The 23,390-nt window shown below is 38.5% G+C and overlaps 1 protein-coding gene across 7 annotated transcripts in view; it reads left to right on the top strand.

Moving 5' to 3' along the window:
* Nucleotides 1-23,390, top strand: part of TAF2 (TATA-box binding protein associated factor 2) — a 91,070-nt gene that overhangs the window by 25,205 nt on the left and 42,475 nt on the right. For 6 of the 7 annotated variants that reach the window (XM_055546775.1, XM_055546774.1, XM_055546772.1 and 3 more), the window contains exons 5-17: nucleotides 589-730; nucleotides 1,933-2,164; nucleotides 4,438-4,622; nucleotides 5,594-5,707; nucleotides 6,826-6,925; nucleotides 8,706-8,791; nucleotides 11,957-12,092; nucleotides 15,447-15,601; nucleotides 16,253-16,367; nucleotides 16,661-16,770; nucleotides 18,263-18,328; nucleotides 19,638-19,890; nucleotides 21,773-21,913. In XM_055546775.1, coding sequence (XP_055402750.1) covers nucleotides 589-730; nucleotides 1,933-2,164; nucleotides 4,438-4,622; nucleotides 5,594-5,707; nucleotides 6,826-6,925; nucleotides 8,706-8,791; nucleotides 11,957-12,092; nucleotides 15,447-15,601; nucleotides 16,253-16,367; nucleotides 16,661-16,770; nucleotides 18,263-18,328; nucleotides 19,638-19,890; nucleotides 21,773-21,913 — 1,835 coding nt within the window. The remainder of the gene's footprint in view (nucleotides 1-588; nucleotides 731-1,932; nucleotides 2,165-4,437; nucleotides 4,623-5,593; nucleotides 5,708-6,825; nucleotides 6,926-8,705; nucleotides 8,792-11,956; nucleotides 12,093-15,446; nucleotides 15,602-16,252; nucleotides 16,368-16,660; nucleotides 16,771-18,262; nucleotides 18,329-19,637; nucleotides 19,891-21,772; nucleotides 21,914-23,390) is intronic. The other variant, XM_055546777.1, reaches the window with a different exon arrangement.

Here is a 23,390-nt window from a genome sequence, read left to right as displayed (position 1 = left end):
AAGTGAACAGACTTGAAAAGTAAGTTTTGAATGGGGTCTGGAAGGCTGTAAGTGCCCTAGGTGGTGGTTTTGAACTTGTTTCTTGTGGCAGTATAGCACTGTCAGAGATGTGGAGAGGAGAAGATGGTATGCTCTGCGTTCTGAGAGCCCACAGCTAGCAGTGAGTAGAATTGAGTGGAGATAAGGACACCAATCCCTGGGGCCTCAGCTGGTGAAGAACCCGCCTGCCATGCAGGAGACCTGGGTTCAGTCCCTGGGTTGGGAAGATCCCCTGGAGAAGGAAAAGGCTACCCACTCCAGGATTCTGGCCTGGAGAATTCCGTGGACTGTAGTCCCTGGGGCTGCACAGAGTCGGACAGGCCTGAGCGACTTCACGCTTGCACCAGGGACACCAGGAGAAGCCCGTTGCTGAGCTCCTGCAGGCAGAGATGGTAACAGCCTGCACGGGGTTAGATAGTGTGGTGTTTTTAGGTAAAACTCAAGCTTTGATTCCCACTTTCTGTTCAGTGTAAGTCTTTACCCTTATTATATCGACCACTGTTACCTAATATATATTTATATGTCTGTGTATGTATTTATTTGTTGCAGAGTTAAAGGTCCTAAAGATACACATCAATTTTTCTTTGGATCAGCCAAAAGGAGGTCTGCATTTTGTGGTACCCAGTGTAGAGGGAAGCATGGCAGAGAGAGGTGCTCATGTGTTCTCTTGTGGGTATCAAAATTCCACAAGGTAGATTACCCATTCTTATGTATCACAGTTGATTGCACGTTTTCAGTTGTATTTTTCTCTGTACGTGTGTGTATGCAGTAGAGGTATTGCGTGTCGGATGAGAAGTGTGAGCCTGGGCCGCAGCCGCTTTCCCCTGCTGGATCTTGCCCCTTTGATCGCTCTTCCTCAGCCCTGTCCTCCCTCCGCTCCCCTTCAAGTCTGCTCTTCTAAAGTCATCTCAGTTCTTTTATTCTTTAAACTTTTGTATTGAAGTAAAACAACATACAGAAAATTAATGAATTGTAAATAGAAAGCTTGGTACCTTTTCAAACTGAACAGATCGCTGTAACTCACACTCACACCGAGAAAAGGAACGGCAGCAGTATCAGCACTGCGGTCGCCTCGCCTCCCACTCGCTGCTTCTCCCGGTAGCCTGAGAAATAGCCTCCAGCCTGAGCTCCAAATGCCATAGATCAGTTGCACCTGGTTTTGAACGTGATTAGTGGAAGCACACATATGTGCTCTTCACACCCGCCTTTCTTGTGTACCTGGGAGTGAGATGCGCCTGTATTGTTCCACGTAACTGTAGTGCATTCTCGTAGCTCGGTAGTTAACCACGCTATTGAAATATACTCTTTGTTTTCTCTTCAGACTGTTAACTCCTCCAAGCCAGGGATATTGTCTTATCCTTTTTATTTCAGTAACAAGTTCAGACCCTGGCACACGGTAAAACCTGATCTGAGTAGAACATTGACTAGAAATTTAATGTCTGGCTTTATCAGTGCTGTTTGAATTTATACAGTGCATCACATTTCCAGAGAAGCAGTTTCCTAATGTATGGAATGGATTCTGAATATTGTATTTTTTAAAACTTTATTGTAAGCATTTTTCGTTCCTAAAAATGAATGCCACATAAAAACTGAATATACAAATAAAATTATTTTTAATTAAAAAATTAGAAACTCAGACATCGTTACTTCTTTTTGGGGTTTAAACTGGAGGTACCACATGATGTATTTTATTAATATTGCCAAGTAATGTTTGGAGACAGGGCTGTATCTTAAATCACATTCTTTTAGGTTGCTCAGTAGAAAGCATTAGTGTGCAGAGATCTAAAAAAAAATTTTTGTATGCATTCTGTAAGTGTTAAAATAACTTCTATGTGGGAGGAACAATGTAGGTTACATTTTCAACATTTTCTGTACTGTTGATCTTTCTTCTAGATTTTGGTTCCCATGTGTTGATTCATACTCTGAATTATGCACATGGAAGTTAGAGTTTACAGTGGATGCCGCCATGGTGGCGGTTTCCAATGGAGATTTGGTGGAGACCGTGTATACCCATGACATGAGGAAAAAGACCTTCCATTACATGCTTACCATTCCAACATCTGCATCAAACATCTCCTTGGCCATTGGACCTTTTGAAATCCTCGTAGATCCATATATGCATGAGGTAAACTGTGGCTTCTTGCTCCCTCCTCTCCTACTCTTTCAAGCCTGATCAGGGGAATATGAATAAAATACCAAGTTTTTCTTAATTCTTTTTTCAGCTATGAAAACTCTCACTAGAGAGAAAGGTTTTTTTAATCTGAAATGTGTAATGACAATAAACTCTCTTTAAATTTTCGTATTTTTTTCATCAGAGGGCTTAGTGTTCCAAAAGAGCTTCAAGTAACTTGGTTAGAATATTGGTCAATTTCTATAACTGATTCTATTATAAAACTTCTTTGAGTTTATGAATGTTCTAGTTCCCTCTCCAGAACCTGAAATATTGCAGTTTCAGAATTAAAAAGCAAGATTTATCCTAACTTCAGCATATGTAGAGGGAAGAGAAAGGTTAAGGCAGGCAGGATTGCAGCCTGGGTCAGTGAGCTCACTGAGGTTTTCTCCAGTTCCCTCCACATGTCTGATCATAAATCAGGGACCAGTTGATAAGCCCTGTCGTGCTATTAGGCCTCCTTAAGCATCACGTTTCTGTTGGGTATAAAGTGATTCATTGGTTATTGACCCTCGTAGTCTCTGTGTAGGTTTAAAGTAACATTTGAATGAATCCCTTAATTCACAAGGTTTATAAAATCACTCATGGAAAATATTCGAGATATTTTATGAATGGTTTCCTTTTGGTGTCTTAACAATGACTCTTAAAAGTATTCACTGAAAAGATGCAGTGAATTTTACCATTTTTAGTAAATGATCAACTTTAAAATCAAAATTTGATTAGTACCTGGTTTGTATTTTGGAAGAATTTTTCGTTTCCCACTGAGCCATTGGATGGGGAAAACATAAATGTCAGTCAAGAAATATTTTTCTTGAATACTTAGAGCCAGTGACTTAGTCTTTCCCTCTTAAAAAAAGTTTCTCTTGTATTAGTAGATTTGCTATCATGTAGCTTTGTTTAAAAGTGAGTCTTTTTTTGATGAATAGTATTTTCTTTTTTGTTTGTACCAGTAAGAGGGCTCATCGCAGTGCAGTTTGGGCCCTGATGACTGGTAATCCGTACATGCTCATCCTTCACTTAGGTAGTCTCTAGTCTGTTCTTTCATAATGTTGCCAGAAGAGTAGTTTTTTATTGTATGTTAAAAGCTTTCCTTGCCTCCACATCCTGCAGTCATCAGACCTCTTTTAGCATGTCTTTCAAGAGCATCTAGAATTTGACCCTAATAGTCCTTTCTAGCTTTTTCCTCATTTCTTTTCTATTTATGTTTGTTCAACATAGTTTACTTATATTTTTTTCAACCAAACCATATTTTGTCCTGTCTTTGACTCCATTTGCAATGTCCTCTTTTTCTGTCCATACCTGTCAAACTTCTGTCCAGTTCAAAAAGATTAGCTGAGATCTAGTCTTCTTCATAAAGCCTTTCTGGATCATTTTGGTCAGAGTGCCTGCATGCTCGGTTGCTCAGTCTTGTCCAGGTGTTTGTGACCCCATGGTCTGTAGCCCACCAGGCTCCTCTGTCCATGGGAGTCACTTGGCGAGAATCCTGAAGTGGGTTGCCATGCCCTCCTCCAGGGGGTCTTTCTGATCCAGGGAGCAGACCCCGGTCGCCTGCATCGGCAGGCATTCTTTACCACTGAGCCACCTGGGAAGCCTGCTGGTCAGAGTGATGATGTCATTTTTGATGTTATTCTTATGGCACAAAGTCATAATAAGGGACAGTGAAACAGTAGGTAATATATGAGTGTTTGTGTCCAAAGTGGGATGTAGTGGAAGAAAGTCTGAATTATTATTTCTATTGCTGGCATTTCTTATCTCCTCACTACCAATAAGCCTTCCCTGCAGCTTTCATATTCTTTGTATGTGCTGAAGATAGTCAGCTTTTAATTATATAAGATAGTACTGTGATGTGCAGTATTCACTAGGTTAGATTTACGAGTAGAAGGCAGGTTTATAGTAAGTCTTGAAAGTTTAGATTATTTTTGTTTTGTATGCATATGTAGGAGAAACTTTTAATTTGTAGCCAAGGTTATATTTTCATTGGATCTAACCTAAGCATTTCATAGACATAAAATCTATCATGAATATTCTGATGCATTGAATATTTCATAAACATAATAATAGTAGTCACTAATTTCATACCAGTGTTTTATCTCAGTGCCATGGATTTGTTGTAAAAATGAGGGGAGGGGAGGGACTTAAATGTGGCTTCATTTATAATTGAGATATTTAGGAAATTTAAGATATAAGTTAACTCTTATTTAATGATCTTCCCTGCTTTTTGTTTTTAGGTTACTCATTTTTGTTTACCTCAACTTCTTCCATTGCTTAAACATACCACATCATATCTTCATGAAGTTTTTGAATTTTATGAAGAAATTCTTACATGTCGATACCCATATTCCTGTTTTAAGACTGTATTCATTGATGAAGCTTATGTTGAAGTGGCTGCTTATGCTTCCATGAGCATTTTTAGGTCTGTATCCAAATTTGAAATGACTAAATTAGGTTCATGATGTGAAGGTTATTTATTTTGTGATCATTTTTAAGATGCATTTTGAACTTTTTCCCTTCAGTTTAGCTATGAATGGCTTTGTAGAAATTCTGTGTTTTCAAAATGTTTAAATGTAGACAAGCATAAAGAAAATTTCAGAATAGCCCAAGAGAGTCAATATATTATCTTTATCCAGAATTATCTGCTACTAGTACTTTATGTATTTGTTTTAGTCTCTTTTCTGCTTACGCACTTAAACAAATATACAAAGTACTATATGGATATTTAGTGGAGTTTTTGTCCTAGCACCATATAAAAATTTACTAATATCATCAGAAATTTGTATGTAAAAAAATGAGGAAAAAACTTTATTTTATTTTTTCTCTTACCCACTTTATCTCCCTCCCTTCTTTTATTCCTTGAAAAGTTCACAATTTGGAAGTTTTATGTCTCAGGATCGGTAATTTTTTTTTCTGCGTCTATTTTCTCTTCTGTAAAATGGACATAGTAGTAGTGTTCCTGCATTCTTCAGAGTAGTTAGAAGATCTGATGGGTCAGAGTATTTGAAAGTTAGTATTATAGAACAAAAGTTAATAGTATTATTAGGAAAAGATTTTTGAAATTAGAAGACCCCCCTTGTAAAATTACTAGTCTCTGATGAACATATCAATTTCTGATTGCTGCTGCAACTGCCTAGCCCCCAAAAAGAATATTTATATTTTTCATGGAAATCGGTGGGGAACATTACACCCCGTACTTTAAACAAAAGTTACTAAAACATGGATTTCAGCTAAAATTTGAAAAGATGTGAAAGCTCTTGGGGAGAGTATTCTGTTTTTTCTCTGTTATATCTTAGTTGAATTCCATCATTTTAAAAGTGTGATTATTTTATTTTGATTGAATAGTTATTTATTTCTTGGTTATAATTAGCTATCTGCTCTTTGAAATTCCAGCACGAATCTGCTACACAGTGCTATGATTATAGATGAGACACCTTTGACCAGAAGGTGTTTAGCCCAGTCTTTGGCCCAGCAGTTTTTTGGATGTTTCATATCCAGAATGTCTTGGTGAGTAATTTCAAAGTTTACAACTCCTGAGAAGAAACTCCTGAGAAGAATCAGAAAAGTTTATTTTTATTTTCTTTTCCTGCAGCATAAGTTGAAATTTGTTCTAACTGCAGATAATTAACAGACACCATTCTGTATATGTTTAAAGAAAAATAATGAGTATAAATTTTATCCTAAATTTTTGGCCGTTTCCTCAATATGTCAGTATAATCAATTCTGTAATTTTCAGTAAGGTAAGAATTTTGATAGTAGCAGTTCCTTAAAGAATTGAATGCATGCTGTGGTACGAGGACTTGAGCGTGAGAGAACGGTGGTCAGGGTCTGCCGGCCTCCGTGCCCTGCTGCTCTTCCTGGGCAGCGGTGCCCTCCACAGTGCTGTGGGGCCTGTCAGTGCCTGGTGTTGAACGAATTTACTTCAGAAGTGTGAGAAATAAAATACTTTCTGTTTTCTTTCTGATTAACCTGAGGTAAATTTGAAGAAACAGACAAATTCCCTTAAGATTATAACCTACGATTATAACATATATTGATAGTATATAAGTCTTGATTTCTTTTTGTTTTTTCTTTCTGGAGGGTGAAGGACAGAGGGTAAGGCCTCTTAATTCATAATTTCCTAAGGCACATAGTTTCGCTAAAGAATAGTCTCTGAAACATGTAGGCAGAATATTTGAATGAATGACTAGATAAACATGAACATATACCTGAATGAACGGTGTCGTGTTTCCTCTTAAGAAACTAAGAAATAGGTGATTAAACCTCAGGTCTTAGGGCGCCACCACAGGTATGCGCGGGGCTGGCAGTGCTCGAGCGTGGGCGCTGCAGGGCTGAGCCGTGCGGTCCTGGCTGCGTGCCTGTGCTTGCCCAGCAGCGGGCGGTGTGGGTGGGCCTGGGGGAGGAGCTCTGCCAGAGGGAGCCCCGAGCAGCAGCCAGAGGGAGTGGGGGACCAAACAGTTTCAGGACTTGTGCCTTCTTTAAACAGGCAGAGAAGTACTTGCTCTGCTTGCTCTGTTACCCTCCTTGGCCTTATCGGAAGAATTCTTCTTATTAAAATAATAAAATGTATTATATTTTATTTATATTAAAATAAATAATATATTGTTATTTGGCTTTTTGCTTAGGTCTGATGAATGGGTATTGAAAGGAATTTCTGGTTATATTTATGGTCTTTGGATGAAAAAAACTTTTGGTGTTAATGAATACCGCCACTGGATTAAAGAGGTAAAAGCAGCTGGATCCATTTATCTACATAGAAGTCAATAAGACATGTTTGTGTTCTCCAGATTTTCCTTTATTTTTAGTAACTATAAAATACTTACTGTTAATTGAAAGCCCCTGATTTTTTCCAAAAAAAAAAAAATGAGAATCGTTTTATAGAGACTTAGCTATTTTATCTAGTTTCTGTTGCTATTGTTGGCCTCCAAAGACTTTTGCTAAGAATGAGAATAAGTAAGCTCCTTAAACATCAATTCAGCTATTAGATATATTCCTGCTCCTCACAGTAATTATTTTTAATGTAGTTCTGTGGCATTAATGTAATTTCTAAGGGCTTCCTAGGAGGTGGTAGGGGTAAAGAATCCTCTTGCCAGTGCAGGAGACACAAGCGATGCAGGTTCAATCCCTGGGTCGTCAGGAAGATCCCCTGAAGTAGAAAATGGCAACCCAGTCCAACATCCTTGCCTGGAAAATTCCATGGACAGAGGAGCCGTACTTTCTAAATTTGTTTAGACTTAGAACCCAGATTCTGGAGCCAGTTTGCTTTTCGCTTTTATTCACTGCCAAGCTTTATGATTGGGCTAATCTCTCCAAGCGTCTTGTGTCAGGAGAGTAGGCAGTGGCAGCACCCACACCGAGGGCAGGGCCTGGAGACACCTACGTGTAGTGCCCGCAGCACCCGGGTCGGAGGAGTGCGCCCTGTACGTCGCCTAGTCCTGCAGGGCGTTCACGTTCTCTGTCATTTCCACATCTTTTCCCATTATTTAAAGATTTTGGCCAAACCAAAAAATCGATTGTATTTTGCCCAGCCCATTCTGTTCATATGTGTTTTATTATCCTGCTTATCTTCTCCCTTCTCAGTTGGAAAAAGTTTAGCCTTTGATAGCCTCATTAGAGGGGCCCTTTTTATTCTCCCTCTTTTCTCATTTTATGTACCTTGGTCATCTAAACCTAAACTCAAGTAAGTTAAAAAGTAATTGTAAAAAATTTCAAACACTAAGAATTAGGAAACAATCCACATATCTACAACTGGACAAGTCCATTTTTGAGTTCAAAAACTGTTAATCAAGGGGGAAATGTGACGTACAGCATTTATGGTATTCCAGGTGCTGTTACAAACATTTTATAAGTAATAACCATCTTAATCTCCTAACTACTCTGTCATTATTTGCATTTTACAGAGAAGGAAACCGAGGCCCAGCGGAGTGGCTTGGCTGAGGCTGCACAGCCAGTGGGCAGCGGAGCCGGGCTCCAGGCCTGCCCTTTCAGTGGGCCATTGGCTTTGCCACTTCTCTGTCCTGCTCGTGTGCTCTCTGAACCAGTCGTGGATTTTCAGCACAGTTCTGGTGTCTCTTTTTTCCACTGAAACTTTTTTTTTTCATTTTGACCTGTGTCATATTAGAGAAAAATTGAGTTTTAAAAGTATAGATTCCTGATATAATTTTATCCCTATTTGTTTTTACTTGCTTAAATCCTCCACCAGAAGCAAAATACAGAGAAGGAAGAGAGAAACTTGGAGAACGGGTCAGAGAGGTTGGGAAGAGCCACTAGGAAATGTGGCTGGGCTGCCGGCCGCCCCGCGGTCCCACAGGAGAGATGGCTGTGTGGCTCCGTCTCAGCCAGCTGTGCAGTCTGCTTCGTTTATGAGAACACAACTACTCTCCAGATACATTTCATTTACTTTCGGAAATTTACGTTCTGATTCCAGGAAATTAGAAATCACAGTTTAGGTCTAAAGTTTAATATGGAAAATAATTTTCATTGGCCTCTGTTTTTACATCCTTAGGAGCTGGACAAAATAGTGGCGTATGAACTAAAAACTGGTGGAGTTTTATTACATCCTATATTTGGTGGAGGAAAAGAGAAGGATAAGTATGTTTATTGTTCAGAGATGATATTACAAACCTTGCTTTATGAGATTAGTCTTAGAAACACTTTTGTGTATAATGAGGCCCATACAGGCCACAGAAGTAGTCTATCCTGAGACCACAGATACCAGTAATATTCTCATTACTCCTTTCATTACTGTTGCATGTGGTGGCTATAGATGGATTTAAACATTTTAAAAAACCTTTACATTAAAAAAAGAACTTGAAAAAGACAGTGCTTTTTTTTTATGTTAATTTCCTAATGCTAATATTAATATATCATACTGTTCTCATAGAAATTTAAAAATATTGGAACAAGTATTTTGCTTATGTATCACTGATTAATTTTTTAAGTCTAAGTAGATGGTTTCATCATCAACACAGCCTACCTATACCTCTTTATCTAAATGGCCAACTATCTAGACATTTATTTACTCTTCCCTTTTATTTCCTTCTCTTTTTTCTGTTTCTTCAGTCACTGTAAAGGAAATAGCCATTTATAGCAACATAATGGTGCTAGCAGGAATTCTTCTTTGTCCTAGGATCCATAAGTTCACTAACGGAATATGAACTGAATTGGATGGGAAATTTTTTCTGTATTTTTACTATTAACTGAAATTTTATGTTTCCTTTAATTATAAATGTAGATAACAGACAGTGCTGTGACTTTGCCAATGTAGAAATCATGAAAGTCATCCTATCACGTTTTCATTGTTAGCAGATATCTTGAGATATGTTTTACTCTCAGTACGGTAAAGTTGCGACAGTAGGCCGCCGCTGCTGCGTCACTCCCTAGACCCTGCTGTTCGGTGCGTTAGTGAACTAGCACATGTACTGGTGATGTCATAGTTTTAAAAAATATTTTGATAGCTGTTTTTCATTATAGTTGGTTTCCTTTGTAAACTTGTATAATTTCTGTGCATTTACAAGCAGTTTTTCTCTTGTGGTCTGTAGGATTGATGAGGCTACCCAAGTGTCTAAAAGTGCAGCAAAGGTTAAGCAACTGGAATTTGTTCACAAGTAGTCTTTTCTTTTGTTGAAGCATGGTCACTGAGATAAGATTAAGTCAGTGGGAAGGCATAGGAGTTTGGAGTTAGACAAACTTGGATTTTTATAGTTACTGATTTTTGTGAGCTAAGAAAATTATATAGCCTTTCTAAGTATGTGCGTATTTTAATGTGTCAAACAGTGATGATCTGTCTTAATCATAAGGGTTACTTGAGATAAAGCTTTAAACATAGTACGCACTCATCCAAATATTAGTTCCTCTCACTTTGTTCTCTGCCGCCTGCTATCTGGCAGTTTCCTGGCTGTAATTAGAGCCTTCCCATTGTGTGCAAATATTATTAACACTGAATGTTTTTACATTGTTTTGCCCACTTATTTAGTTGTCTCTGTATGTTTGATTTTCAAAATTTATGTGTAAAAATAGCAGATGAATGCATGCTCTTTGAGGAGATTCAAAACAGTACAATTTAGAAGCTTGTGGAATAAAAAGGAAAAGATCTTGTTTAGCCCTCTTTAACCACGTCTCCCTCCTACCACTTCTCTCCTTGGAGATAACCATGATTATAAATTTGGTACATTGTCTTCCAGACCTCTTTTTTTTTTTTTGGCTTTTGTGTGTATATGGCAGTCACAAAATACACTTTAAGTGTGCGTGTTACTGTACACCCCTGTTTTTAAGAATCCAGTCGTGTCTGTGTCCTGGCAGGCAGCCCACGGGCTGTCCACTAGCTTTGTTGTTGCTGCTCACTGGCGTAGTTGTGTCCGACCCTTTGCGATCCCGTGTGCTACATGCCAGGCTCCATGGGGTTCTCCAAGGCAGGAATCCTGGAGTGGGTTGCCATTTCCTTCTCCAGTGGATCTTCTGGACCAGGGATTGAACCCACTTTTCCTGCATTGGCAGGTGGATTTTTTTTACCACTGAGCCACCTGGGAAGCCATACATGAATTCACTTTGTTCTGTTTGCATGCTGTATGTACTATTCCATTATACCTTGGAGTTTATGTAACCTTTTTCATATTGCTGTGCATAAGCTCAGAAGTAATAGGTTTAAAGGTAATTTTTCAAATATCAATTTAACAAATATTTTAAATTTCAATATGCTGTATTTTTTAAGGAAATGTAATGACTCCCTGGTGGCTCAGATGATAAAGCGTCTGCCTGCAACGCGGGAGACCCGGGTTTGATCCCTGGGTTGGGAAGATCCTCTGGAGAAGGAAATGGCAACCCGCTCCAGTATTCTTGCCTGGAGAATCCCATGGACGGAGGAGCCTGGTGGGCTACAGTCCATGGGGTCGCAAAGAGTCGGACACGACTGAGCGACTTCACTTCAGTTCTTTCACTTTAAATGACTATTCTTACATATTGAATGTGAGACAGTAATTTGGTAACACTGATTTTGAAGGGTAATTTGTTGGTACCAGTCGAAATTCTAAAATGGATAATTTTTAGAGTCAGCTGTTCAATTTCTGTTATCATATAGAAATTATTCGTCTAGATATTTGCCATAGAGAAGTACTTCCATATGTATTATAAGTTAGTCACTGTAGCAGTATTTGAAATAGTAAAAAAGTGTAAACACTTCAGATTTTCATGTATGTCATAAATCTTTCTCCTGACTGTGCCTTTTGTTTACTGATAATCTCTTTCATCATGTCAGAATTTTTCATTTTTACATGGTCAATCTGGTCTTTATGTCCTCTGGATTTTATATTTTTCCTTATGAAGATTTTTCCCATCGCAAGATTATGGAAAGAAAAAATTTTCCTTAATTTTTTTTAGTACTTTTATCATTGTTTTTGTTTTAGATATGTGGTCCATCTTGAGTGGTTTTCTGTGTATGCTTTAACCTGGGGATATTGATTGGAGTTGCATTGACTGTAGGAATGAACTTGGAGAGCATTGAATTCTTTACACTAGGTGTCTTCCTGCCTAGGAGATGTTTCCATGTATTCAAATTTTCATTTATGTCCTTTCATAAAACTTTATAATTTATTTATAGTTAAGTTTATTTTTAGATGTTTCCTAGTCTTCATTGGTCTCATACTAAGGAAACTTCTCAGATATTCCCATGAAGTTTTTGACTTAGTGTCTTGATGTAGCCATGAAATGTATTATTTATTTCATTCAGATTTGTTACACTAAGAAAATCTGTTTTCTCAGTCCAGCGTCCCATCTACACTTCTCCATAAAGCATCCACATACACTCTCCTGGGAATACTACACTATGTTTCAGTGTAAAGCTCACCTTGTGATGAGATTGATTGAAAATAGGATCAGTATGGAATTTATGTTACAAGTAAGTATAAAGAACTTAATAATTGTAAAGAAAGGTCTTTTCTATATGCATATAATCTGAATACTATTCTGTAGAATAGGAATCAGGGCATCTGGCTTTATAGCTGGAGTTGTTACTACTTAGCTGTTTGTCCAGTAAGTAAACTGTTCTTTTTTTAAAAAATTTATTTATTGAAGGATAATTGCTTTACAGAATTTTGTTGTTTTCTGTCAAACCTACACATGAATCAGCCATAGGTACACATACATCCCCCCGCCCCCCCATCCCACCCCCTCTAGGTGATGCAGAGCCCCTGTCTGAGTTTCCTGAGCCATACAGCAAATTCCCGTTGCCCATCTATTTTGCATATGGCAATGGAAGTTTCCATGTGCTCTCTCCATACATCTCAGCCTGTCCTCCCCTCTCCCATGTCCATAAGTCTGTTCTCTATGTCTGTTTCTTCACTGCTGCCCTGTAAATAAATTCTTCAATACTATATTCCAATATTCTGTATATATGTGTTAGAATACAATATTTATCTTTCTCTTTCTGACTCACTTCACTCTGTTTAATAGGTTCTAGGTTCATCTGCCTCATTAGAACTGACTCAAATGTGTTCCTTTTTATGGCTGAGTAATATTCCGTTGTGTATATGTACCACAACTTCTTTATCCATTCATCTGTCGATGGACATCTAGGTTGCTTCCATGTTCTAGCTATTGTAAATAGTGCTGCAACTAACAATGGGATACATGTGTCTCTTTCAGTTTTGGTTTCCTCGGGGTACACGCCTAGGAGTGGGATTGCTGGGTCATATGGTGGTTTTATTCCTAGTTTTTTAAGGAATCTCCATACCATCTTCCATAGTGGCTGTATCAGTTTACATTCCCACCAGCAGTGTAAGGGTGTTCGCTTTCCTCCACACCCTTTCCAGCATGTATTGTTTGTAGACTTTTTGATAAGGACCTTTCTGACCAGTGTGAGGTGATACCTCACTGCAGTTTTGACTTGCATGTCTCTAATAATGAGCGATGTTGAGCACCTCTTCGTGTGTTTGTCAGCCATCTCTAGGTCTTCTTCGGAGAAATGTCTGTTTAGGTCTTTCCCCCACCTTTTGATTGGGTTGTTTGTTTTCTGATATTGAGTTGTATGAGCTGCTTGTATATTTTGGACATTAATCCTTTGTCAGTTGTTTCATTTGCTGTTATTTTCTCCCCTTCTGAGGGTTGTCTTTTCTCCTTGCTTACTATTTCCTTTGCTGTGCACAAGCTTTTAAGTTTAATCAGGTCCCACTTGTTTACTTTTGTTTTTATTTCTGTTACTCTAGAAGGTGGGTCATAGAGGATCTTGCTTTGATTTATGTCATCGAATGTTCTGCCTGTTTTCCTCTAAGAGTTTGAGAGTTTCTGGTCTTACATTTAGGTCTTTAATCCATTTTGAGTTTATCTTTGTGTATGGTGTTAGGAAGTGTTCTAATTTCATTCTTTTACATGTAGCTGTCCAGTTTTCCCAGCACCATTTATTGAAGCAGCTGTCTTTGTGCCATTGTATATTCTTGCCTCCTTTGTCAAAAATAAGGTACCCATAGGTGTATGGAGAAGGCAGTGGCACCCCACTCCAGTACTCTTGCCTGGAAAATCCCATGGACGCAGGAGCCTGCTAGGCTGCAGTCCATGGGGTTGCTAAGAGTTGGACACAACTGAGCGACTTCACTTCACTTTTCACTCTCATGCATTGGAGAAGGAAATGGCAACCCACTCCAGTGTTCTTGCCTAGAGAATCCCAGGGATGGGGGAGCCTGATGGGCTGCCATCTGTGGGGTCGCACAGAGTTGGACACGACTGAAGCAACTTGGCGGTAGCATAGGTGCAGGGGTTTATTTCTGGGCTTTCTATGTTGTTGCATTGGTCTGTATTTCTGTTTTTGTGCCAGTTTTCCTGTTCTTTTTGTTTGTGTTTCCCCAGATACAGAGCGGGCATCAATACTTGACCCACGCAATGCAGGATTCTTATGAAGATAAAATTAAAGTGTGAGGTTAAAAGTAAAACCTTTATGCTAGGATTTTGTGTTTGGCATTATTTAGAATGTTAAAGATGAAGTGCCCCATTTAGAGATATTTTCAGCAGGAAAAAGCATATTTATCTAAAAGATGTTTATTTTTTCTGTTGCTAAGTTCTCCCTTATGTTTAAGCAAGTTTTAGTGGAACTAGCTGAGATGTTCTAGTTGAGGTAATAGAAACCATTTGTATTATAAATGCTTAGCCATTTTTTTTCCATTGGTAATATTCTTAAAGGTAAATGAAAAATAACTTTTTTTTTTCTTTTAAATTTTATTTTATTTTTAAACTTTACATAAGTGTATTAGTTTTGCCAAATATCAAAATGAATCTGCCACAGGTATACATGTGTTCCCCATCCTGAACCCTCCTCCCTCCTCCCTCCCCATTCCATCCCTCTGGGTCGTCCCGGTGCACCAGCCCCAAGCATCCAGTATCGTGCATTGAACCTGGACTGGCAACTCGTTTCATACATGATATTTTACATGTTTCAATGCCATTCTCCCAAATCTTCCCACCCTCTCCCTCTCTCACAGAGTCCATAAGACTGTTCTATACATCAGTGTCTCTTTTGCTGTCTCGTACACAGGGTTATTGTTACCATCTTTCTAAATTCCATATATATGTGTTAGTATACTGTATTGGTGTTTTTCTTTCTGGCTTACTTCACTCTGTATAATAGGCTCCAGTTTCATCCACCTCATTAGAACTGATTCAAATGTATTCTTTTTAATGGCTGAATAATACTCCATTGTGTATATGTACCACAGCTTTCTTATCCATTCATCTGCTGATGGACATCTAGGTTGCTTCCATGTCCTGGCTATTATAACTTTTTAGTAATCTTTTTAAAAAAACATTTTAAATTTGCCTCAAAATTAAGTTTCTTGAATCCTCTATCCTTCACCTTGCCTTTGAAGAACAAAAATATCAAGTGAGAGGTGGTCTGTAAAGAGCCAGTCCACTCTTAGAGTGGCGTAAATCCACATGAGCATTCTCAACTTCTTAAAGCTCACGGCACAGTACATTATAGATGCATATTATTATAGTTCCTAAAAACACAGTGTCACTGTCTGGCCAGGACATCATTAAAATTCAGTTATGTTTAGAAGAATAGTTTTGTAGTCTGGCTGTTTAAATCTTCTCATGCTTTACTGCTCATAGTTTTTAACTAAAAACAGTCTTTGAAGTAAGATGTGAAGTTGTTGTCTTCTATGATTGTCTATAAGAAACTTACATTGCAAAGCGGGAATAGTACAGGATTGAAAGCGATGTATAATTGTGTTACACAGATATACTAAATGATACTTTCTTGCAGGTTTTCAATAAACTGCTAAGTTTGGCTAGTACTGCTTCATCTCAGAAGTTCCAGTCACATATGTGGAGTCAAATGTTGGTTTCCACATCTGGATTTTTGAAATCCATCTCAAACGTCTCTGGCAAAGACATCCAGCCTTTAATAAAGCAGTGGGTGTATCCTTTTCTGTAGTAGTTGAGCAAAGGAGGGAAGACTGTTTGTATAAGGGGAAGAAGGAACAGCTTTGGGGGATAAAAGGAGGCAATTAATGGTAGATGTTGCCAGAACTGTAAATCATTTCCTCTGAGGTGCCAGCTAGTCACTGAGGCGCACATGTCCATACACATCTGTATTCGTCAAGTTTAGCTTCCTTTGAGGTGCCTTTTAGTGTGTGAGTGCAGCAGCAGACTTGATGGTCAGGGAGGTGAATACCCGCCAGACAGGCCCGTAGGGTCACTTGTAAGACGCAGTGTCTCGTGACTTCCGATGTGGCTGGGGGTTGGCACAGCCTGCATGGTATCTTGGAACTTTTAGGTTGTTACATTTTTTCATTTCAAAGCACTTTCTATATTAATAACCCTGTAGAGTGGTTTTGCTTCTTTCAAAAAAACTAATTCCTTCATGTTTCAGGATCTTTTTTTTTTAATCTGGGAAAACATTTTTCGCAGGAATTTTGAATGCTTTGCCACCTGGTTTACAGTGGAGTATGCTCTCAAGCTTTGAACTGGTGGGAATGTGTTTGAAAATTATTACTACCCTGATGAATAATTTATTTTGTTTAGTACGTGTTTATTCCAGTATGCAAAGATTCCTTTACAGTTCTTCAGAGACCAGAGTGGAGTGGTAAAATTTTACGGAAGTTTTGCCTTTAATAGAAAGCGAAATGTCTTGGAACTGGAAATAAAACAAGATTATACATCTCCTGGAACCCAGAAATATGTGGTAAGTTTTTTTTTTCCAAAATGGCCTTTTTGCACCACTTTCTGCCCAGTTTAAATAAAGGAAGGGCCTATGGGTGGCGGGAAGGAGGGCCTACTTTTAGAGGTCTTGGGGAAGCAGTCTCCCAGTTCCACCTCCTCTGGCACCGGCTGCCCTTCTGTGTCTCCACATGCAAGTCTTATACAGTGTTGTTTAATATCTTGGTGAATGTTCCTTACATGTAAGAATACATGTGATTTTTTTTTTTTTTTTTCTTTTCCTAGCACTATCTTTGAACAGTATGTTTCTTTTTAAAGGGACCACTTAAAGTGACAGTACAGGAATTAGATGGATCCTTCAATCATACATTGCAAATTGAAGAAAACAGTCTTAAACATGACATACCTTGCCATTCCAAAAGCAGAAGGTAGGCACTGTCCACAATAAAAACCCTAGTGTATATCTAATTTTTTAGATGGAGGACATGTTATCTAGTATCTTTTTTTCCCATTTTACTTCAAGTTAGTATTACCAGATTCCTTGTCTACTTTCTGTTCTTGACAACACTTTTATCCTTAGAATTAAACAGTTAATTTTAAAATTTAAGTATGAGAACCCTTACTTTGTAAGAACAAGGGGAGGTGGAATGGAAGTTTGAGTTTTGGGAGCCAGGAAAAATTCAGGACAGATTGCTTAGGGTTGTTCTTACTTATCTCATTGGATTAATAGCTATAGAAAATTTGGAGGAAATGAACACTGACTGTAAAGAAAGGAGCTTAGTATATACGTCATGAAAACGCCCCTGCCTTCTCTTCCTGTGTCTACTTTGCCCTCCGTTTTCTCCGTGTCACCGTGACCTTAGGAACACCGTAGATGTCTTTCTAAGGCACATTGCCAGCAATAGTTCATCTTTTATTTACTGTGCTTTTTCTTTACCACCTTTTTTTTAACAGCTGTTAACACATACTCTGACTAATGAAAAACGAGAACATTTTTGTTCTTTGCTGGAGGAGTGTGTAGCAATGTCAGAATTTGAGGAACAAAAGTTTTTTACTCATGACTGCACTTAGGTCATCTCAAACGTATCTCGGTTGATTTTGAGTCCTTTAGAGAACTTGGTTCTAAAGTCTCCCTGTAATCATTCTCTGTGAAAATTCTTAGTTCAAAGGAGATCCTTCTTTTTGTTCTGTCCACCTTTGACATTGGGAGCGTCTGATTGCTCCCCTTTTCATCACATTTCCTTGGCTTTGTTTTCTCTGTAATAACAGAGTGTCATCTGCTTATTATTTGGCGTGAGGAGCACAAGAAGACTGTGCTCTCTCTTCCTGTTTGTATTTGTCCTCACGTGACCATGCATTTAGTGTAGTGTCCAGAAGATTTAATTATTCAGGAGTAATTTGCATGGAGGCAGTTGCTTTTGTTTTGGCTCATCATAATCTTGTGCATATTAATTAATTATGCATGTTAATTCATACTGTGAGGATGTTTTGTAGTTAACTTCTTCATTTCATATAGGACAGCACCTTGCATGTATAGCACATGTTCAGAATTATTCGTTTCTCATTTCAGGCCTGTGTTGTTGTTTTTAATAAAGCATTTCTTTATTGGTAGATCTCTTATCTTCTTGTGTAAAATTTCCAGGTACCAGTTCTTGGAAATATGTATATGTTTTAAGTTGACATTTAATTAGATATTTCTGACTTTTGTTAAACATTGATCAGGAAGACCTTTTCATTCTCTTTAAGTTTCAAAGTAGATAGGTTTTGTTGTGTTTAAATTCCATTATATTGTTCCTCTCTTCCTCCTTAGAATATCTTTCAACACTACATGCGATTCTTAATTTGAACTTCAGCTGCTCTTTATCTCTTGTCAAAATTGGAAATGTCAGAATTTTCGAACTTACTTTTCATTAAATGTAGGAATAAGAAGAAAAAAATTCCACTGATGAATGGTGAAGAAGTTGACATGGATCTTTCTGCGATGGAGTAAGTTACTTAAATTCAAAGATACAGTATTTTCTGCATTCTCATTTGTCGTGTAGCATACATCTAAAAGTATGTAAATGTCCTGAAATTGGTGCTTTTAAAACTTTCAAAAGGCAAAAGAAGCTTTATGTTGATAACAGATTGAACATAAAATTATAATTAATCAAACAGAGAAAAGTAAATCTAGCCTGGCCCGGATAAAATTCAGAGGAAATAGCCTTGCTTCCCCGGTGGTCTCTAGAGCAGTGCTTCTCAAGCTGAAGTGCGTGTACAGTACTTGGGGATCTCCTTAGAATTTAGTTTCTGATCCAGCATTTCACTTGTGAGTCCTGATGGCTTGCATTTCCAGTGAACTCTCAGATGATACTACTTTTCTTTGTCTTTGGACAGAGCCTCAGGGCACTTTGAGGCCTCCTGTGTTTGCAAAAAGCAATTTAAATATCATTCTGCATTTTTTGTGGTGATATTTACTGATTGACAGCATTTTATTTTTAAATATAATGTAGCTCAAACTTTATTTTGCCTGTCCATATTGTGCCTGTGTATTTTCTAATGCCTGTGTATTTATAAAAATATAAATATTTATAAAAGTAGAAAATATCTCTAATTGTTTACTAACTTGGGTACCAAATATCACTGCTATTTATTACACAGCTTATATAATCTTTTCATATCAAGTGTCTCACCTATATTAAGTATCCAGTAGTATTTGTTGAATTGTATTAATATTTCAAGTGCTATTCTTTTGTTAAAAGAGACTAGTTTTTTAAAAACTGTGTTTGAGACTTTGAGAACTACCTGAGAATAAATTTGTGCTGTGCCTCTGAACTATGATTTCAGGACTTTCTGTTTGATAACGATCATCATGAGACTAGCATTTTTAAAAAATATTGAAAGTCAGTGGAACAAGTTAATTTAGTAAATTAATAAGAAGTAACTTGAGTCATAGATTGATTTCTAATAAAGAGTGGCATTTGTAACCATTGTCAAGTGTTAAGCTTTAGGAAATAAAATGAAGAAATTTGGTCCCATTTTCCCTTTGCACACTGTGTAATCACTAATAAAGTCCCCAAATTATTATTTTCAGGTGGATTTTTTTGTTTCAGCAAGATTGATATAAGTTAGACATATTAAATATAATGGGAAAGTTGTTGGTGTGATTTATTTAAAAAAAAAAACAAATACAGTAAAACTCCAGGCAGTTTTGAATACTGCATGGAGAAGGAAATCTGGTTAATAAATGCTGTGTGTTTGTTTTATAAATATATGAAGTGGGAAAGAGGGAAACGCGCCTGCTCTCTGCTTTCAGTGCCGACTCCCCTCTGCTGTGGATCCGGATCGACCCGGACATGGCGGTGCTGCGGAAGGTGGACTCTGAGCAGGCGGACTTCATGTGGCAGTACCAGCTCCGCTACGAGCGGGACGTGGTCGCGCAGCAGGAGGCCATCTCGGCCCTGGAGAGGTTCCCCACCCCAGCGTCCCGGCTCGCCCTCACGGACGTCCTGGAGCAGGAGCAGTGCTTCTACCGAGTGCGGATGGCCGCCTGCTTCTGCCTCGCAAAGGTGAGATTATTCGCAATATAGAGGGAGGAAGATGGCTAGTGCACTAAAGAAGCAACCCTGAAGAGCAATTAAACTGCTCGGCAGCTGTTCATTTTACTTGGTGGATTGGTCTTCTTTGCCACATTCTATTAGCAAGGCTGATTTGAAAGAAACATGTTTTGACCTGAAAATAAATCGTGCGCTCAAGTCTTGTGCCTGTCAAACTGAAAGTCAGGTTTTAAAACCAAAGAGAATTTTCCCCATTTTATTGAATTGCCATGCACATTGTTAAAACAAAGAATGGAAGCAGTTCCTTGGTTTGAGGGATGTTTTACCTTATGGTACATGGCGTTAATTCATTCATTAATTTATCCCACTGTGGTGGCGATTTCTTGTTGGTTAGAGCTTAGTATTCAGTATAGGGATATAGAATTTAAAATGATAGATTCTATCATTTAACATTCTACAAAAGTTAATTTATTAAAAAAAGTAAATATTTTTCTTTAGATACAAAAAAAAAGAAAAGAAACATTTGACGATAGAACAAATGAAAATCAAAAAGCGCTAACAGATATTCGACCAGAAATACTGGGTTCCAGGTCTTTAAAAACATCTTGATGATAAGTTCATTCCCATGTATTGACTGTCTTGCTTTCCTCACTGCTATATCCACTTGTCCAGTATTTCAGCAGATTATAATGATTTATATTTGTTTCACCTTTAATGGTAAATAGTGAGTAGTTAAACTCCTTTATCTACTCAGATACGTAAGGGAAAATGTGCTTTTCTTTGATAATCACCTGCTGAGGGTGTAATTTTATTGTTTCTGTAAAGTTCTTGTAATTCTCGCAGGCTAAATCCTTAGCTGCTGCTGCTAAGTCGCTTCAGTCGTGTCCAACTCTGTGTGACCCCATAGACGGCAGCCCACCAGGCTCCCCCGTCCCTGGGATTCTCCAGGCAAGAACACTGGAGTGGGTTGCCATTTCCTTCTTCAATGCATGAAAGTGAAAAGTGAAAGTGAAGTCGCTCAGTCGTGTCCGACTCCTAGCGACCCCATGGACTGCCGCCTACCAGACTCCTCCATCCATGGGATTTTCCAGGCAAGAGTACTGGAGTGGGGTGCCATTGCCTTCTCCGTAAATCCTTAGCAAATCCGTAAAATTACAGCCTGTGTTGTTTAAAGTTAATTATAATTTCATTCTTTTCAGCTATGGTTTTTATACACACTTAAATTAGCTTTCTTCATGGCTCAGATGGTAAAGAATCCGCCTGTAATGCAGGAGACCTAGGTTCAGTCCCTGGGTTGGGATGATGCCCTGGGGAAAGGGAAGGCTACCCACTCCAGTATTCTGGCCTGGAGAATTCCGTGGACAGAGGAGCCTGGCGGGCTGCAGTCCATGGGGTCACAAAGAGTCAGACACAGCTGAGCAACTTTCATTTTCAAAGTATCAATAACAAAATGTATTTTTTTTGTAATGTGTTCTTACAGATTTAAGTGGTAGGACTGTATTTGCCTTATTTTTCAGTTAGGGTAGAGTTAAAAGCCTTATTTAAAGTCCTTATTTATTCTACCTGATAAATTTAAAATATTAGAACTCATCTGCCTGAATGGATAAACTTAGAAGTCTTTGCAAAGAAGGTTTCTTAAAACATGAAAAGAATGCTCCAGTTTAGAGATTAATTAGTAGAAAATAGTTATACACGTACATAGAATTTTAGGAGGAGGGAGTTTATATATTTTCTTGGAAATGATACTGAGACGCTGAAATATATTAAAGTTTTAAGAATTGAAATCCTTGGAAATGAATCCAGTATATTGATAACTTTCAGAAAGCTGTTTTATTTATTTAAAAATACATTTGCCGTGGTGACGGAAATTATTCCATTTTCGAATTATTTGCAGATTGCAAATTCAATGGTGAGCACGTGGACAGGACCACCAGCTATGAAGTCGCTCTTTACTAGGATGTTTTGTTGTAAAACTTGTCCAAACATTGTGAAAACAAACAACTTTATGAGCTTTCAAAGTTACTTTCTACAGAAGGTACAGTTTCCCTTCAGGTTTTCTTATAATTATTTTATGCCAATATCAGTATATATTCGTTTACCTTGGGGACTCTTCGAATATTATTTACTTTCTTACAAATTATTTTGTCTTTTTTCTCTTTTTGCTTCTGAAATACTTTCCAAAGTTTTGCTTGTTCTTTGGTTTTATGAACTGTGTGCAAGTGACTCACTGTCCACATTAATACTGAGGTCAGTAGAGATGGGTAGTTCCTGGGGGATGGAGAGGCGCGTGAGTCCTTCTGATGGCTGTCCCTGTCGAGGTCCACGTTAATACTGAGGTCAGTAGAGGTGGGTAGTTCCTGGGGGATGGAGAGGCGCGCAAGTCCTTCTGATGGCTGTCCCTGTTGAGTGTGGACAGTGTTTCTGGGCCAGAGACAGTGTGGCACACAGCTCCAGGTTAGCCCTGGCTCTGCTGCTCACTAGCAGTTTGCAAGAGGACAAGTCTTTTGACTCTAAGCCCTGGTTTAGTCAATTGTAAAGTTTATCTTTTTGAGAATTAAATAATATCAAGCATGTGAAGGGTTTTACACTATATTTTTATCACATGGTAAGTTGTTTATAAATGGTAATTTAAAAAGTGGTGGTGTGATGAAGTCACTGTTTTAAGAAGCGGTATGGGATTGGCGGGGTGGTCAGTGTTTGGGCAACTTGGAAATCACTTGTAAAATATTTTGAGAAACTTAATAATAACAAACGCAGAGATTAGATTAACTAGGTTGAACTAGAAGGAGTAAAGCTGAAGAGTATGAGAAAAGGGAGACATGTTAAGGATAAAGGAAGGCTGAGAAAGGGCATTTTAGGTTTTATTTTGTGTAGAGGGAGAAAAAGCTTGAGGCATGTTTGGCATAGAGAAGAGAACCAGTGGAGGAGAGATGTAATGTTCAAGTGGAAGCAAGTAAATATGAAAAAGACAAGGCAGATTCTGAAGTTGTTAGAAGTGGGCAGGACATAGTTGGAAGGTTAATGTTAGAAAAGATAAAAACATTCCATTTCCTGAGGCAGGTAGAAACCAGATTAAATGAAATGGTAGGTGTTGAGGGGGATGTTAAGCAAGGTGCAGTGTGTGTGTGGAGGAGGGAAATGGGAAAGGACTGCCCAGCCACGCTGAGACACGTGTTGGGAGCGGAAGTCATGACACAGCTATAGTGCCCGTCATCAGCAGAGCAGACTCAGGAGACCTGGGTTTGAGGAAAGCCAGTGTTGGTGTGATCAAAGAAGTCTGAGGCGTTCTGTTATTTTCAGCAGCTGAGCCGTTTATAGGCCTTGAACGTGTGCTCGGCTCTCTGTGTTGCCGCTCCACTAGCCTGTGGCCCGGAGGCGCGTTAACTCCCGAGCCTGTCGCGCGCCCCTCGTGCCCTGTTCTCCACGGGCCTCGGGCCAGCGTGCACAGTGAGGGTTGCAACCCGTTAGGCAGGCAGTCATGAAATCCGTTTGTAAGCTTTTTGTTTTTGTTT

The sequence above is a fragment of the Bubalus kerabau genome, chromosome 14 (genome assembly GCF_029407905.1).
Source record: "Bubalus kerabau isolate K-KA32 ecotype Philippines breed swamp buffalo chromosome 14, PCC_UOA_SB_1v2, whole genome shotgun sequence".
Classification (NCBI taxonomy): domain Eukaryota; kingdom Metazoa; phylum Chordata; class Mammalia; order Artiodactyla; family Bovidae; genus Bubalus; species Bubalus kerabau.
The sequence above is the reverse complement of the archived record's forward strand: the minus strand, read 5'-3'. Positions and strand labels throughout refer to the sequence as shown.